Here is a 17,867-nt window from a genome sequence, read left to right on the forward strand (position 1 = left end):
TCCTTCTATTTTAACAGTGAGCTCTCACTGACTTCTCTCTGGACATGGCTTCCCAAACAGTTTTATATCATTCTGCTGTAGTTTCTTCTGGACTGCTTTAGCCTATTTTGCTTATCAGCTTGTTAAGTGAAAAGGTTTAACTGTCAGGGCAGCAAATGCCTTGCTGAAGTCAAGCTATATATCCACAAAACATGTTATTGTTACACCCATTATTCTACATTCATTGATAGGAGGAGGGTAATTTTTCCAACCTTAGCTGGCTTCATGGTACCAGACATACTGCAGTATTAGACAAGGGAAATTGTTGCTTCTAAAGCACTGAATTTAATTTTATCCTGTTCTTGAGCATCACAAACACAGGGAAGTGTAGGAGAAAACCCAGCCCTCCACAAGATCATGAGCGGAAAAAGGGGTGAGGATCAGCTCTCCACTGCTTGTCCCAATACTAAGGCAAGATCACCAAAGGAAATCTGGCAGCAGCCAGATAAAGCACGAGAAGGAAGAGTTCAGGTAAAAGCTAGAAGAATTGTGACACATTTTGCCAGAAAATGGTAGGCTCCCAAAAGATTACAAAGGTTCAAGAGGAGCCTGAAGACATCCCTGGAAGAGAAGCATTCAGGAGTGCTACAGCCCTGCCACATTGGCAAGTTGGGTCTGTGCGACCAAACAAGCACTGGCAACGACCCCAGACTTCACTGCCTGTTTCTGGGAGGCGATTTCAGTGCAGGTCCATCTTGATCTAGTCTCTTGATCACCCCCAGTGGGAGCTGGAAGAATTAGGAGCTATCTGGGAGGCCAGTTTTGCCTGGAGGGACTCCAGGCAGGTGCTCTTGGACCACTCTGCTGAGCTAAAGCTCTGCATCGAAACAGACTCCTGCTCCGAATTAAAATGCTAATGTAGGCACATCCTAAACATACAAACAACAGCAGCTTTGGAAATCCCCTGAGATGAAAATAACTGGAAACTGGAAAAGTGCTTAGGGCAAGTCTTATCCAAACTTAGCCTGCTCCCTAGGTGTCTGCTGATAGCCACTGAGGAGGCAGAGTACGGGGCCAGCTGATCTACCAGTCTGGACCACTACAGCCATTATATTAATGTAGCAATATTAATGTAGCAACAGTTATTCTTCTACATCCATTAACAAACATAATTTTCAATCTCTGCTACAGCACCTCTCTGCACTCTGCCCCAGGCTAACACTAAACATCACTGCTTGCTTCTGCTTCACACACTCAGAGTTCCTTCTTCCAGACCTTGACCAAGCATAACAGACCCAATCGTCAGAAAAACATTTTGAATCCAGATTCTATAGTTGTATGCCTCCTTTTCCAGGTGTGACTGGTATCCCCTGTTCCTGAGCCCTGATAGTATCCCCTGTAGTGTATGATAACACCAAGCCAGACAAAAACTACACATAACTGCGAGGGATAAAATATGTTTACATTCTGGGTTACCTAAAATACATGAACCATACTGTAGCAGACCTTCCCCTGTGCTTCAAGGCACTGTATTATTGCAACTTGACATAGTATTTTTTAAGCATATGCTTCCCTGTTACATCATTGTGGGCAGTTTTGATGGTTTTGTCACACTGGACGATTTTTCATCATCTCATAAGAAGAATACTTTGATTACTTATGAATAGACAACACAGCTACAGATGTACCATTTGCAACACTATATTCTGTAATTCCTTTTGGTTTGTTATGGAATTCCCCCCTAAGTAATTGCTGAATTTTCTTACTATTGATTTCAATGTAATGTACTATACAGCAGTAGTATCAAATGACAAATCTGGGGAAAACTAGCTACCCCAGTAATCCCCAGATCAGGTTTATTTCTAGGTAAATCTGACTGGTGAGTGTGTGGGCAGAGCTCTTGCTGTTGACAAAGACATTGCAAATGTCAACAGACTTTTTCCCCTCTGCGCTGAAGGAGTATGCAAAAAAGAGTTAACACACATTAACAAAGTAATCATATCTCATGTCACAATGCAAATCACATGGACAAGATGTGCCTAGGATACCCAGTATAGTCAAATGTCTGTTCAAGTAGGTATGCAGAAATATTTTCCATTTAGATTGTGCCCAGACTAATGATTTCCCCTCAAATCTTATACTTAATTTTGAATAAAGACCTTGGATCCTCAGGCCAGTGTTATTTCAACTCCTGTATACCAAAATAAAAATATAAAATACAGGTAGTTTGAATATGTCAGTCTCATGCTATGATTTTCTTACTTTTGCATAAATAAAGCTGAACACAAAATTCCATGAACACTATGCAAACTTATTCCTTTACTGCTTACATAAAACTGGACCATGATTAAACAATGCAGCAGAATCACTTAGGCATTTGAAGCTTTATTTTTTTATTTAGGTCTCCATAAAAAGAGTATGACTATTACATTAGTCATAAGTAAGTAAAAGTACTAAATAAGTATTGCAAGAAGTACAACACTGCCTGCTGACGGGATCATAGAAGGATGTCTTCAGTGCTGTTTTGACAAAATGGCAAGATCTTCACAGGAAAAGCAAATCTAATGTTTGTGTGTTGAGGACCATAAGCGTATTATCATAAACAGAAACCCTCAACAGTCTGTTAAAAATATTGGCAAAAATACCTATTTATTTCAAAGCTTGGGTGACTTTTTGATTCAGGACTGTATACTCAAAATAATAACAAAATATCATATTAACAGTATATCTTATGTATAACAGTATACCTTAACTATGTATGACAACAACCATATTAATAAGCCCTGCAGCAGTTGAGATTTTTTTCTCCAACTTTCAATGTTATGTCTAATTTATTGTTATGAAATATGATAAAGAGTAACTGTAAAAGTGGCTTTGCCTTTTGCAATACTACATGTGATATAGTGTTCAAGGAAAAAGAAGTTTAGCCTTTAAGAGCAAAATGGTGACCCATGGCTGAGAACAATTTTTGTTGGCTAGCACAGCCCTTATGGGGTTTTTAATCTGCATTGTGAAGTATATGAGTAATATAAAAAAATCTCTTCCAGTAATATTTTAAACATACTTACTGCAGAAACCAAGAAAACTGAAAGAGATCAAATCTCAAGAACAATGCAAGTCTCTCTTGTGAGAAACACTGTTTAATAAATTATAAATAAATTTTAATAAATTTTAAATACAGCATCTTATGCAATAGAAGGATAAACTCAGCTCTGCTCACTGAATTTCTAAACAAATATTTGCACAAACCAAGATTTTTTCCAGCTGTGGTGATGGAATTGACATACTGCAAGAGAAAATTAATAAAGCTCTTCTACATTAACTCTAAGAAATATGTTACGAATGTTCCTCTCATTACTTTATAACGTCAGGGTAGGCATAATGGACTGGGGCAAAACTCCTGTCCAGGATAAATTTCAGCACTGGCCAACAGAAGGTGACTAGATGACAGAGCATAAGAGACACATACGCACAGTGCTAAGTCATCCACTGTCTCCCGTGATTTTTTATGTCAAGAATTTCTTGAACTGACGTTGGTGTCTGTGTAAATCCAATCTTTGAGTTTGTCTAAGCAGTGCTTGAACTGGCATAAACTCTTTGCATCCACAACATCCTGCAGCATGGAGCTACACAGCTTACCTAGAGGCAACATAAAGAAATACTTCCTTTTGTTCACTCTGAACCTGCTTCAGTGAATTGGAGTATTGGAAGGGAGAGTGAATATTTGCTCACTAGTCTATTTTTTAATTTTTTTGTAATTTTAATTATTATTTCTTCTCTTACATACTATAGCTCACAAAAATCAGCAACTTGCTGTTCATACATACTCATATATGGAGTGAAAGCTCATCCCAGAAGGAACCTAATATTCTACTGTTACTCTGATGAAAAACACTGTCTTCTGTAAAGTAAATGTTAAAATCCTACAAATGGAAAAAAAACCCCAAACCCTTCAAAAATTCTTACTATTGAACTGAAACAAGGTTTCCAGTGAAATCCAAAGCAAAGCACACATTTCAAAATTGAAATGTCATACGAGATTTTTTGGGGTGTTTTTTTTTTTTATTTTTGCTTAATAATTTTCTCATTATGTCACTAGGAAAAGTACAGCCTTCTGTTCATGAGAAAATAACACTAATTTGTATGTCTGTTTTATGAAACTGGGACTATCAACCTCTGCCCAATCAAAAGGTTTTGTCCAACTAAGATACAAGAAAGTATTCAGATGCACAAAGGGAAGAGAAAGAAGAATCACTGAGCATGGAAAAACTTAGGTTCCTCTGCAAGATTCCCTGGATGTACTTGCATATGTAACTAGGAACTGTGGGAAACCATGAGAGGATTATTTTATATTTAGACAAGAATTAAATGTATTTTAAGTGGAATTATTTGAGCTTTTTGAGTCTGCAATACTCTACTAAAAATGTTACAAGAGCATATAATTACTTTCTCTCTTTTCACATGTTTCTTACCAGACTCTTCTGCTTCACTTACTGGCCCAAATTCATAGGAACCACCTATATCTGTCAAATTATTCTGGTGCCTCTGTAAAGTCTGAAGGTTGTTCTGTGCTTGTCCTAGCATAGTTCGGAACCACATGGATTACAGGAGGTTTTTAAATATATACGATATCCAGGGATATGAACATCCAAGTAAGAACAGCTGCAACTGTTGCAATTCAGCAGCTGGAGCCCATCCTACTAAAGGCGTACAGTAGCCTAATATGATGGCTCTGCACTGCTCCTGACTATCTCTCATATGTAAAGTTCCTCTTTTGGTAGAGAATCAGCAGCCTAACTTACCCAGATGTGGGAAAACACCCTACAGAAATTTGACTAATTGTAATTAAAATTTGGTTAGTTTGCTCCTTTGTTCCATGTTTTTGGCCCATCTATGAATTTCCTTCTCTATAATATGCCTTTCACTTGTTCCCACTGCACCAGAATTCCCTCATTTCTCTGACCCCAACCTTGCTTTGTCTTCCAAACATGCTGTGTATGAGCTCGACTGAGCTTTGCAATAACCCTCAGCAAGAAGAAAGTAAAAAAATTTACACTGTCCAAGGGGAAATGGCAAACAGGATTAAGACTGTAGTTAAACTGAACTCTAAATAGAGGTACTCATCTTTCTCCACTCAATACAGGAGTTAAATGGGCTTAATCCTAACTTCAATGCATAAAGACAAATGAATAAAGATAAATGGAGAAATCTGGCTCTAGCCCTATACTTTCTGCCAACTGTGACCTGGCTGGTGAAGGGGAACAGAAAGATGTTTTCCATTAGCTCCTCCTAATAAGGAGTGGCCCACAGCAGGTACTTTCCCAGAAGTGTCCCTGCCTGAGGTACAAGCCCAAGATAACCCCATAGCTGCAATGGGCTCTTACTTGCAAACCATTTGAACAAACTTTTTTAGAATTGTGAAAACAGTAATGTAAATATCTCAGGGAATGAGATAACTGTCCCAGCAATGCCAGAGGAGGTGTGCATGTGCCCAGGGAATGGCTAAGGAAGCAGCGGTAGAGCATCCACAAATGTACAGGTTTCAATACATGAAAGCGTAAATTAGAAGAGGGCTTAGTGCAAGACCAAATTCTTAGGTGCTTAATGCTTTCAAATGTTTAGAAAAAACTTTGTTAATAAGAGTGTGAAAGATTTGAAGGAGAAAAGAAAGACTTCTTAAAAAGGAACTGATAGAAAAGTTTCGTCCAAGTCTATACAGCACAGAAAACTAAACAGGAAGACAGCCTTTAAGCCACTCAGATTGAGCATGGGAAAAATACACCTTCTCTTTGTATGTGTGTTTACTGTTGCTTTTAGCAAGTATCAACTACTTTTAAGAAATATGTGCAAAGATTTTGCAAAAGATCAAGACCCAGATGGTACAAAGATTCAACTTCAGTATCTTGATAAAAGCAAAAACTTGATCACATTTGGTTTTGGGTGTAAGAGGAACATACTGCTTCCAACTTAAAAAAAGAAGCAAAGAAACCCACAAGAAAACAAACCAAAAAAGAATTAACATCAAAATGAAAAGCAGAGTAATTATGCAGACTCCAATACACATCCATATATTCTAAAAGCTGCACACCAATATGCATTCATATATTTAGAAAGATTCCTTTCTCAAATACATTGCACACACATGTTATCTCATGTATATAAACACACACACCAACTGTATTTTTTCCCTACTTACTTTCAGTAAATGTATCAAAAGAGACAACACTGCATACATTTTCTTCAGGTACAAACATGCACAAAAACAAGAGTCCTAGCAAACTATATTAAAGCTCACACTGCACATGCAAGATTGGTCCCATCAAGTACATTAAGAAAACTGACAACCTTCCCCAACAAAACTTTGAAACAAAACCTCCTGATAACATTGCCAAATCATAGCTGTTTCTTACTGCATTACTGAGAGACACATCTGCAATGTTGGATTTTCTCTCTGACAGATTTCAAACTTCTGTCACCTACTAACTACTGACATGCTTGAACTGTTAAAAAATGTGGTTTTTTTAATAATGGGAAAAGTATTTTTCATCCCTCATTTCCAAAAATGGCTGGAGCAGTTTGGCATAAATGTTCAAGCAATATCTTAACTAGTAAAGGACTGCCGAATTCCAGCAAGAAAGGTAAAATGACTGGGAAAAAGGACAAGTCACTGAAAATCTTTCCTCAAAATGGAAACACTTGTGCCATTTCAACTCCCTATTACAAGCATTATTACGCTCTCTGAAAGTGAAAAATACAAAAGCTCTCTTTCAAGTGGACAGTTGGGCTATAGTCTGAAGGCTGTCTGATTTCAGTCTTACTTAGGAAAAATCAAAGGAGTTTATCTTACTAAAGACAGAGCTTAAAAGCATCGGGTTCTGGTTTAGTGCAAAGACTTTCCCATATCCTGCAATTTTTAACACAAGCATTTTACAAATAAATACAAACAATTTGTATTTCACACAAGCTTTAAAACTTGTTCTGATCCTGGTTTTTCTGTAGTCTATTTTCTGTTAGAATCTGTGCAAGATGTGCCACAGACTCAGGATTAAGAAATAATAATTAAAAAAAGAATCAACGACTACGCACACACAAAAAAAATCTAATTCAATTCCCTTTCAACTTACAAAACCGTGCCTCATAGGGACCATAAAATCCACGTAATTACCTGCTGCAGGATCTGTAACCGCTTGACTGGTGATGCCAGATGGTGGTTCTTGAAGCTGGTATGTTGCATTTGTGGAGGGTGTCGTTGGGCTGGTGTTGCTGTTTGTCATGTAATGTGAAGGATATGGTGAGCTATTATAATACTGTGCATACTGGCCCTGGCCAAAACTGGGATAAGAGGGATATTCCTGCAAGACAAAAAAAAAAAAAAAAAAAAAAGGCAACTGGGTAGTCCATCAAAGTTTCGCTACTTTTTAGTACAAATTCCAAAATATAACTACAAACACATGTCAGACTTTCAGCACGTATGCTTCCTGGACTGGATGCTCTAGGACCTAAAACTGTGAGGCATTAAAATGAAATCTAAATTAGACGTAATCTTCGCATACAAATAGTTTGTTAGATACACTGCGGAAGGTGCATGAGTAAGAACATCAACCCCAGACAATTAGTTCTTCTACTGCAAGAGGACAAATTGAAGAAAAACATTTATAAACATTAGTTTAACTTTGAAGGATGTTAATTTCTTTCAAAAAGCTATTTAAGGGCTACATTTTTTCAGTGGATGAGAATTTTAAGTTTCCTCAACTCATAATTTAGAAATTTACCTGCTGTGAACTATTAAATCCAGTAGAATTTGTGAGCGAATTATTTCCTGCATATATTCCTGATGATGTTGTAAAACTGCTGCCTGAAATGAAATGAAAAATTACATGAATTACTAAAACACAGTATCGGAATGTAACTTCCATCATGTGATTATATCATAAGGATATGGCATATTTGTAATATTTCCCATATGTTGACCGATTTGGTTGTCAACAGCTCTGTAACATGTTAATATATGGAAAGTGATAATTCATCACTGCTATACCCTGTGCTTCATTATTGCAATAAAAAGAGAAACTTGAAATTTAGACAGGAATTTGAAGCCATCTCAGATCTGATTGAGTATTAGGCTATCCCACCCCTCAAAATAACACCCAGCACTGTGAAAATAATGAGGGTCTCTTTACTTTTCACTTCTGTTGAATATTAACTGCGAGCCTTGTCTTGAGAAATGCCATCTCTCCTCACTGAAGCCCACTGGCTCCATTTCTCCTACCACCTTTCAGAATTGTGTCCTCTCCTCTCCCAGAGCCTGCTCTTCACAGGAACAGCAAAAGCCACAGCTCCCTGCTCTGAACAGCTCAGCAAGACTGCCAAGCCATTAGGATTCGCTAATCGATCATAGACAGCCTTGGGCTGCAAACCTTTTTCTTTTTTAATAGAGTCTACGGGGCATGAAACAAGGGAAAAAAGTACCTCTCTGAGAAGGGAGACCCCAAGATTGAATTTAGCCCAGGGACTGAATTACTACCTTCACCTCCCTCCACCCTGCTTCACGAGCCACCAAAAATAGACAGATGGGGCTCTCGTTTAATACCTAACCTGAGAAGCTGCTCCGCTAAAAGGGCAGCAACCATCTTTCAGCTGTTTTTCCCTTGCTGGTTATAACCCGGGAGTGACACAGTCACCAGCTGAGACATATGGATGCACAGGGTGAAGCTACATAAGCCACCAGAAAGTCTGTACCAAGGCAACCTACTGAACTTGTTCAGCAGACTGAACTTGTTCGGCAGGAGAGCACCAGCGCACAGGTTGTTTACAGCCTCCTTCACCACTGAAACACACCTCGGTGCAAAGAAATACTGAGACGTTGGGAGCAAAAGCTTGCGGGTGAGCAAAGGAGGCAAGAAGGGATGGAAATCAACAGGGAGCTAGGTGCACAAATGCACGGGTCCTCTGATGTACCCAACACAACTCAATTAACAACCAAAGCCTACACAGCAGTTACTCATTGGGAAAAGTGACTTTTCTTGCAATTCCAAACAGTGAGGAATGCAGGCAGGGCTGCATACTTAGTACAACCCCTCAAGGGCATTTGTGAGCTATTTACATTTTTAAACAAAAAACCCCAAACCAATAGTTATCCTAGCTAGAAGTCAGAATGAAAAATATTTAAATGCTTTGATTGCAAAAGATACTAAAACCACATACAAATTAAGCCTAAAAGTAGGAATGTGAAGTCCAACAGCAGTGGGAGTAAAAGATGAAGCTTAAACTTAACGTGTGATAATGACTGTAAACATTTCCCTTGTATTTGCTATTAGTGCAAAAGCTCTGAGATTGTTGATAGATGCTACTAATCCTGTGAACTAAAATTACTTCAGCAGAAAAGTTGACATCCAAGTTTAGCAGATAGTACAGATAAACAGTACTAATGAGAAAAACATGTTGTTTTAAGTTTAATTTAAAATTGGAAAACAGATGTTATTTTTTATTATAACAAACCCCAGAGTCAAAATACAGCTGAAAAATATTTTAAATTGCAAAACTTTGAAATACTATTTTATTTCTAAGAGTGCTTCGGCTGGAAGAATGTAGGTCACTGTGTCTCTTTTTATTTCTATAGTTATTTCTGAGTAACACACTAATACATTCAAAACACAGGTTTTATAGGTGCGTGGTTTGAGCCAGTCTAAAAAGATGGAAAAGGCCTCTCGTAAGAAGAAATAAAAAACTAACAAAAAGCCCCAACTTTTTTTGAGGAATACATTATCTTTTCACAGAAAGTTTGGCAAATAATTTGCAAGAGCAAATGAGAAAAGTAATTACATGCCAGCCAGCATCTCTCCCTCTCAGACAAAGACACACACATACTAACATGCAGATCTCTCTCTTTCATCTCATGGTCAGCACTGGCTCCTATGGAGGAGGGGTAGGGGTCTCTTAGACCGTAACAAACATGAAGCAGGTTTCTCAGAAACAGTTCCGTGGGCCACCCAGAACTACTGGCCTAAAGTTGTTTTAAAAATACTCCAATTTTGCCATTTGTTTTTTAAATACTCAGCCGCAGCACAGCATAGAGCTGCTGTCGTGCCTTAGCTGAGCAAACACAAAAATAAGAACCTCTACAAAACGCACAAGATTTACTGCCCCAAGTTGGCCAGCTACGTAGCTTTAAAATGTGATAAAAGCTGTAAATTGCAGGTCAAAGGTCTATTTTGCAAAGAGTGCAGACGCACATTAAAGCTGGGAATCCCAGTCAGTGTCGGAAGATGGCCGGACCCTGCTGGGATCAGGGCGAGGGGCTTGCCCCCGTGCTGCTGCAAGGCGCGGGATGCGGTCCTCCCCTGGGTATTTGCCACAAGAGTCCATTTGCTTTCCTAGCTCAGACTCCTTGCCATAGGCTATGTCTATCATCAGGGTACAATGTATGCAGCAGAAGTTTAGTGCAGCTCTCCTGGGAAAGCCTAAAACGGCCAGATGGGCTATTTAAGCTCAAGGTTTCTTCCGTTTGCTTACAGTGTTTAAAAATCCTTGGCAAACTCCCCCTTGTTGTCCTAGTAACTGCTTAGCCATCCAGCACAATATTTTTAAACTGTATAATAATAACTGAATACCTTAACATTTACTTTTTTATGGTAGAATTCCCAAACCAATTGGTTAGTATATTCTCAAACATTATGGTCTTGGTAACTAAAACAATGCTGGTGCTCATCACAGGTCTAGTACCTTTCCAGCAGTGGGCGCAGGGTAAAAGCCACACTTCTATCACAGTCAAAGGATACCCAAGAAGACAGTTGCAAATGGAGCTCTTCTCTTGGCATTTCCCCCAGCCCTTCTCCACTTCATTTATCCTCACTGAGCAAGCCTTACAAGTCTGCCAATATAGGAACAACGGCCCATTCCCACAACCGTTAGTCATGTAAGTGGTCTTTCAACATCTATGAGGCAACTTATATGAAAAACAGCTTAAGAAACATATTAAAGTAAGGGGGGGGGGGGGGGGGGGGGGGGGGATTGGGAAGATGGGGTGGCAGAACCGCCTAGGTCCTCTTCCTACCTTCTCCCTTCCACACCCCCCGTTATAGGGATGATAAATTTGTAACAAACAAAAATCCAGTTACCAGAATAACCTTAGCAAGGAGTCAGTCACAGGCAGCGATTTTCCTCATCATTTTCAGAAGTTGGCAGTTTCTCCCTCCACTATTGTTTCGTGACTAATCACGCTGTAATTTTAGCAGGGGCAGGAAAAGCAATGGGTTTAATTGGCTGCACACGCACCAGAAGGCAGCGCCTTTACGTTGCAGGGAGACATTCACCCCAGGGAGAGGAACCAGAGTAACTTCTAAGCTTTCGAGCACAAGGTAACTCCACTCAGGAAGCACGGGCATGGCAACTGCAAGGCCGCTAGGAAATCCCCTTTACTGCAGGCAGGAAAAATAGGGCCCCGAGCGCACTGTCATATAACGGTTGGTTGTGAAGGAGGTTGTGGGATCCATTATCCCCATTTAGCAGCTCAGCAGCCACACGCAGGAGATGAAGAACGGCTATTGGAGGCTGTGACAAGGCTGAGGCTGCAGCCTGCCCATCTACTGCTAGAGGGGAAAGGGAGAATAAACTCATTTCCCTCTGGAGGTTTCTGCACAAACAACTGAACAGCGAACAGCAGCAGCACCACCCTCGCCTTCTGTCAAGAGAATCAATTTTGTCCTTAAATAATAGTTGAAACTATGAACAGGTTCTCTTTCCAAAATTGAATGAGGAAAGGGAAACAAATGTTCATGTTTACTTTTAACATCTGTTCAATCCAAAGGAAAAATTAAGTCCATTTAAAGTTGTTTCAAATTAAAAATTTAGCCCAATGAAAACATTACAAAGATATTCTCATATACAGTATAGATACATACTGTCAACATTCAACTGCAAGAAGTTCAGCAATGTGATTATTTTCTACTGAGCTTCTAATAACTCCACCAAAATCCTCACTTTAAATATTCTCCTTATTTCCGCATTTATGGTCTCCAAGTTTCTGTAGGAGATCAGTCCTTCCCTCACTCACATGACATGCTGTTTATGAGCACAACAGATACGACATAGCCACCACAGAGACCCCCAAACTCTGTGGCTCTTCTGCCCAAGCACAGCTCTTCTGCTGCCTTCCACAGGTGGGGAGCTCTCAGCCTAGGCACAGCACAGCTGGAGCAGAATCCAAGCTCAGACCCCCTCCTCCCTCTACCCTGTAGACAATACTGTCGTGAAATTGATGCCTCTGATCCTTCTCTCATTAGAGCTTTGCAACTGGGTCATCTTTAACACATTTCTTTTGCAGAATATTTTTAGATCCTTGCCTTTCAGTGTGTGCAGCTGCAATGCTTTCCAAGATCTTACTGTTCCATTCCTTGACAACCACCACCCTTTCATGACCTTGACAATTCCAATCTTATACACATTTTGCATATTACAGAAAACAAAGCAATACTCTTTATGACAGACCTCTATGTAGTCAATTAACCAAACTTTAGCTTTGCTCTACTAATACCAGAATTCACTTAAATTTTCTAACAAGCACTCTCTCACATTATCTCATGCTGCTCGCCCCTTCCTCTCTCCATCAAATGAGTTTCCCATAGACATCTGCAAAACTACTTCACTGTCCTCCCTAAAATCCCTTTTTATTGACATCCCTCTGCTCCGTATCTTACAAAACCCACATCTTTGGAGATGCTAGATAACCCATACGGGGCAACAACTGTTTATTATGCCTAACCATTGTCAGCTTTATTGTTACATTAGGCTTTCCTAGCCCATGTGTTTTATTTTAGCCTCCAACTTCTGTGGGAACTATATTTTCATTTGGCTGTATAAATTAGCACAACAGGATCCTGGTACATGACTGTGGCATGAAGGCACTACTGCAATAGAAATTATAGGCGACATAGACATGATTTTTTCAGTAACTCTATTTCCTAGCAACCATGAATTATCAGTTCCTTAAAAGCTGGAATGCTGATTCAGGAGTTCCTCATAGCTGCTGCTCCTGGCAAGCATTCGGAGCTCTCTCCTACAGAAAGGTAGGGTTTTTCAGGAGGATATGTGTGTTTGGTTTTTTTAGTGTGGCTACTTGCAGAAAGCAAAACCAATAACCTGGTTATGGTTATATTAACTCATGAGTAGATCAACACTACTTAGCATGTAGATGAAAGTTTGCATACTATTCATACTATCTTCCTCTCACTTGTCAGAACACACTACAAGTAAGCAATACTTCATATGTCAGATGGTTGCTTTTCCCCTACAGAGCTACTCAACGCATATTCAAAAGGGGATTAAAAAAAACCCCAAACAAACCCAAGCAAAAACCATCTCTCTTGTGTCTAAGCAAACGACTGAATCAATATACCCTTTAAAGCCATGTAATAAAAGCAAAACCTCATTCACTCAATCTCTGAAAGCACTTCTGCCTCAAGACATACCATGAAGCATTTACATGATGGTGCACAGCCTAAATAGAACATGATAATAATAAAGAGAAGTGCTAAACTTTTAAAAAATGTGGTCTGATTCTGTGAGTGTTCATGTATTTCAACAATCCTAAAATCTTAAACACACCTTATTTCAACTGTCAAATTCAGGAGTGAAAAGTTCCGCAGCAGACATCCAAAATTAGCTATTTGTAGTAAACAAAGATTTTTTTAAATATCCCTTAAAGTGATGGAAATCTAGAACCAGACACACCCAGTGGCTTCCCGATACAGAAGGGGAAAAAGGAATTGGGAGAACAAGGTGGAAAGATATTAAGTGAACTAAACAGGCAAGTAAAGCTATAAAATATAACTGATAATAATAGCCCGCACATACAAAGACTTACAGCTTTTAAATAGACTTCAAAGAAACAGACTTCAATCATTACTTAGCTACCTCCACAGCTGCAGTAGGTATTTTTATCTTCTCCCTCCCCTAACACACTCAGGTGTCAAATTATATTTGGCACTTCCTAAATTCATAATCCTGACACGTTTTCCAGGACTCGCTTTGTCACATTCACTATTTGTTGAAGTATTACTATTCGGAGATACATTTTTACTGTAGTAACACTACAACACTTCACTGTCTAAAAATTAATGAAGTGAGGGATCTTCGAAACTACTGAGAGCTGGCCCATCACCGCTCTCAGCAAAGGCAATCATCATTGCAACTCCAACTGCAATAACATCAGAGGTAAGTGCTCAAGCAAACATTCATTTTTATCCCAAGAATGTAAAGAAATAAGGGGAAAAAAACCCCACTGTATTAACTACATCTAATTAATGGTAATATCTTTTTATACAGACCTTGCATCTGGTAGCTATAGGGAGCCTGTCCAGGTTGAGGTGTGCTAAAGCTGGCACCGTAGCTTAGAAATCCTGTCTGTCCAGGTGACTGTGACTGTGCCAATCCACCTTCTGTCTTGATGCCTGCCCACAATGCACCTAAATCAGTTAGTGACAGCAAATCTATTTGTTCATATTCAAAAAGGGATGGAAAATAAAATCACTTAATTAACAGCATTTTTAACCTATAACTGTTATTGCATGCATGAGAGAACCAATATCAAGGGCATGCACAAATGACCAGGGTAAGGGCAGTCTAAAAGCACACATAAAACTGGAGTTCACCAGGGAGAGGTTAAATTCAAAACTGTGTTTCCAATAACTGCAAAAGAAATTTATACATGAACAGGAAGTTGCATTATTCCTTTTTTCCTTTCCTGCCAAAGGCTAACTTTTCCATATATTCATGACATTTCACAGAGGTAGATCAGCAACTTTATAAGATTTTAATGAAGCATAGCATAGCCAAGCTCTCCTGCCATCTAGCCATTACTGACATAACTGAGATTTGCATTGTGTAATATTCCTACATGAAAATCATGTGGTTGTGAGTGCAAAGGCTTTCTAAGGAATTGGAAGTGGATAAAGAGAACTAGCAGCATTAAGTGTAATGATGATTTTCAAAGTTAATTAAACACTATAGGAGGCATTCAGTCTTTTAATAAATAAACACCTAGTAGACAGGAACTATTCCTGAAGCGATCTCCCAAACTGGGAAAAACATAGCAGAGAGTCATTAATCTACACTGACAGGGAAATCCATTACACATCACATTACCCTCTTGTTTCCAAATTTAGTAATAAAAGAATCCAAAGTCCAATTAAATGAATGACTTGCCTCCCAACTTCAGTGATTCTTCCCCCAATTTGTAAGGCAACAAGCAAGTAAATATCAGCAAGTGAAACACTGAAGAAACACACACAATTTAGCCTCTGTGTCTTAGTTTTAATTATAAGGTTGTCCCAGCATGAACTACCATTTAAAAATAATTACAGCCAAAGCAATGGAAAAGTAATACAATACTCTTAGGTTTCACTGTGGCATGCAGTGATACCTCATTGTTCAGAAACCACCGTTATTTGAACTGAATTAACTAAGTGTGAATTGGTAACATTCCTTTGAAAATTACTGTTAATCTAACTCCATTTCCCGGTTGGAATTTTTTTTTTTTTAACACAGTATTCAATGTTTGGAGGTAGGAGAGGTCTCAGAAGTTACTGTGTTTGCAGAACTTCAGTATCTCCCAAAATACAATTGGCAGCATGTTTTCTTCTGCCATTTAAATAATTATTTTTCAACTGCTGTCATTAATTAGCCTTAATTCCTTCTGCCAGACCTGCTAACTACCAGACTAACCCTGTTTGCTTGTTTTTCCCTGATGCTTACTTGCTTCTTCTGTTTCATGTTACGATTACACAATCCCAGTGACAAACCTGACACCTCATTTCCAAGGGGAAACTCCTGGTATGGATGTTTTGGTATCAATGATCTCTATTTGTTCTCTGTTTAAGGACTTCTGAATTGCTGATTAAATATTGCTTAGAGAAAGTTTAACTTAATCAAGCATTAAATTTCTAGTCCAACTTTAACGGCCTGATTCACCTCTCCATCTCAGACAAAGCAGGAGGAGACAACAAAAGGCAGCAGCAGGAGGATGCCACTTGAGTGAAGACAACTTGGCACCAACATGCCCTTTTGCAAACCTCCATGCTATGAAGAGCCTTTCATCTCCTGGAACTTACTCTTCCCACCTGCTCTCATCCAGAAGGCCTTCACTCATTATACCCTGATGCTCCCTTCTCTTTCTCGCAAGTCTAATCTATGCAAGGATGCAGAAAGGGACAGTGAGAAAACATAAGGGGACTGCGAAAATCTGGAAAGAAAAAAAGTGGGTAAGTGAAGCTTTTGCTAGATGCTGGTACCGGAGCAGGCAGGAAGAAGGAGCTTCAGGAAATTCTCCAGCCTCCTCAGGGGCTTTGCAGATGAACCAGAGCCAGGAGCCCCTGGGAGGCAGCTGTCAGTGGCATTCCCCTCCACCCCCCTTCCTGCCTGCACGGCTGCACCAGAGTGGAGCTGGGGGAGTGGAAAAATGAAAAGGCTAGAGGTGCATTTGAGACAGCATCTTTCCAAACTCTGCCCTAGAGAGAAAATGTGAGGAACGTTGATACGGGAATTCATGAATACTCTCTCTTCCAGTGAGCTCCAGAGTAAAGAAACAAAAAGAAAGAAGTTCCCCACTCCAACTCAGTTTTTCCTTTCACATATGTCATAAGCCTCTTCTCTTTATATCTGCTGGAAGCTTTCTGCCTTGATGAGAGAAAGGAGAGGCAGACAGTACATTGGGTCTAAGATTCAGATGAGAGAGGAGAATTTTGGCTCTAAACAGGCTCCAGTTCTTGCCTGTGGCAAATGAGCATCCCAGTGTTCCCCATGTAATTTATTTTGGGAGCATGGATTATATTATGTGCCTTAAATATACAAAAATACATATGGTGTTAGGTCCCAATTATTCCTATAAAGTACATCAGCAAGAAGCACCTTAGCCCCAGTCACGAGGCACTGTCTGAAAAGAACAAAATGCGTTAACATCCACTTGGCTTAGGAGCGGGGAGTTTCAGTGGTCAAAAGTAGCTCTACAACGTAAAACGTTAGGCAAAAAATTATCCCAGGTCCTAAGCACAGGGGATGGACTGGGCAAGAAAAGAAAAGAAAACAAAACAAAAGAGCAGGCAGGCATGTTAACCCCCGGTGAGCAGTTGCCAAGTAAAGCAACTCTCAATTACAGGTCCGACGACAGCGAGACAGCTAAACTCAAGTACTGAAATCTTGAAATCAAGGCCTTGCTGAAGTCAGTGGGAATTTTATACTTGACTTCAGCGAGGTCAGGATTTCATCCAGAGGAACCAAGCAAAAAACAAAAAAGTCACTGTTTGGGCTTCCCGAGCCACCACAGCCAGCCAAGTATGAACATGAGGGGTCCACAGGAGAAAAGGGTCAAGAAAAGTGTGGTGGGGAAAGGAGTTGTCTGTTACCACACCACCTGATCCAGCGGGAAATAGCACAGAAGCTCTCATCAGCAGTGTGAGCTGGGCAGGGGGGAGGGGAGCAAGAATCTCCATCTTTGTAGCCTTGAAAATGTAATTTAAATATCCTTACAGTATTTTCTAAGTCTAAAATATATGGATTTGAAGTGAAACTGAAATACGCAATTCATGGTTATAACCATATTTTTGGCAGCAAGTAATCAAGGCTGTAGCCACAGAAAGAATGCTTCCTTGGATTGTAATTACTGATGATATACTAATGAAACACTTTTTTTAAAGTAAGGGGAAATAATAATCTATTTCTTGTACCTACTGTTCACAATAATCTGCTGTAGGATACACTTGAGACCCATTGGTTTCAAGTGCAGATTTCATGATGAAAGATTCACCAGGTTTGCACTTGGGAAGATTTAATGATTTTCAGGGGTACAGCTTGTACTCTAAATTCTGTTCTTTTGGTATAAAACTTACATTACCTGA

The 17,867-nt window shown here is 39.5% G+C and overlaps 1 protein-coding gene across 7 annotated transcripts in view; it reads right to left on the minus strand.

The window, feature by feature from the left end:
• Positions 1–17,867, minus strand: part of EYA1 (EYA transcriptional coactivator and phosphatase 1) — an 82,666-nt gene that overhangs the window by 48,767 nt on the left and 16,032 nt on the right. For 3 of the 7 annotated variants that reach the window (XM_010019811.1, XM_010019812.1, XM_010019810.1), the window contains exons 5-7: positions 14,304–14,426; positions 7,752–7,834; positions 7,145–7,331 (exon numbers count right to left, since the gene is read on the minus strand). In XM_010019811.1, the coding sequence (XP_010018113.1) occupies positions 7,145–7,331; positions 7,752–7,834; positions 14,304–14,426 (393 nt within the window). Of the gene's footprint in view, positions 1–5,223; positions 5,228–7,144; positions 7,332–7,751; positions 7,835–14,303; positions 14,466–17,867 lie in introns of all 7 variants that reach the window. The other 4 variants (XM_010019817.1, XM_010019815.1, XM_010019816.1 and 1 more) reach the window with 3 other exon arrangements.

This window comes from Nestor notabilis, unplaced genomic scaffold (genome assembly GCF_000696875.1).
Source record: "Nestor notabilis isolate BGI_N333 unplaced genomic scaffold, ASM69687v1 scaffold878, whole genome shotgun sequence".
Taxonomy (NCBI): Eukaryota; Metazoa; Chordata; class Aves; order Psittaciformes; family Psittacidae; genus Nestor; species Nestor notabilis.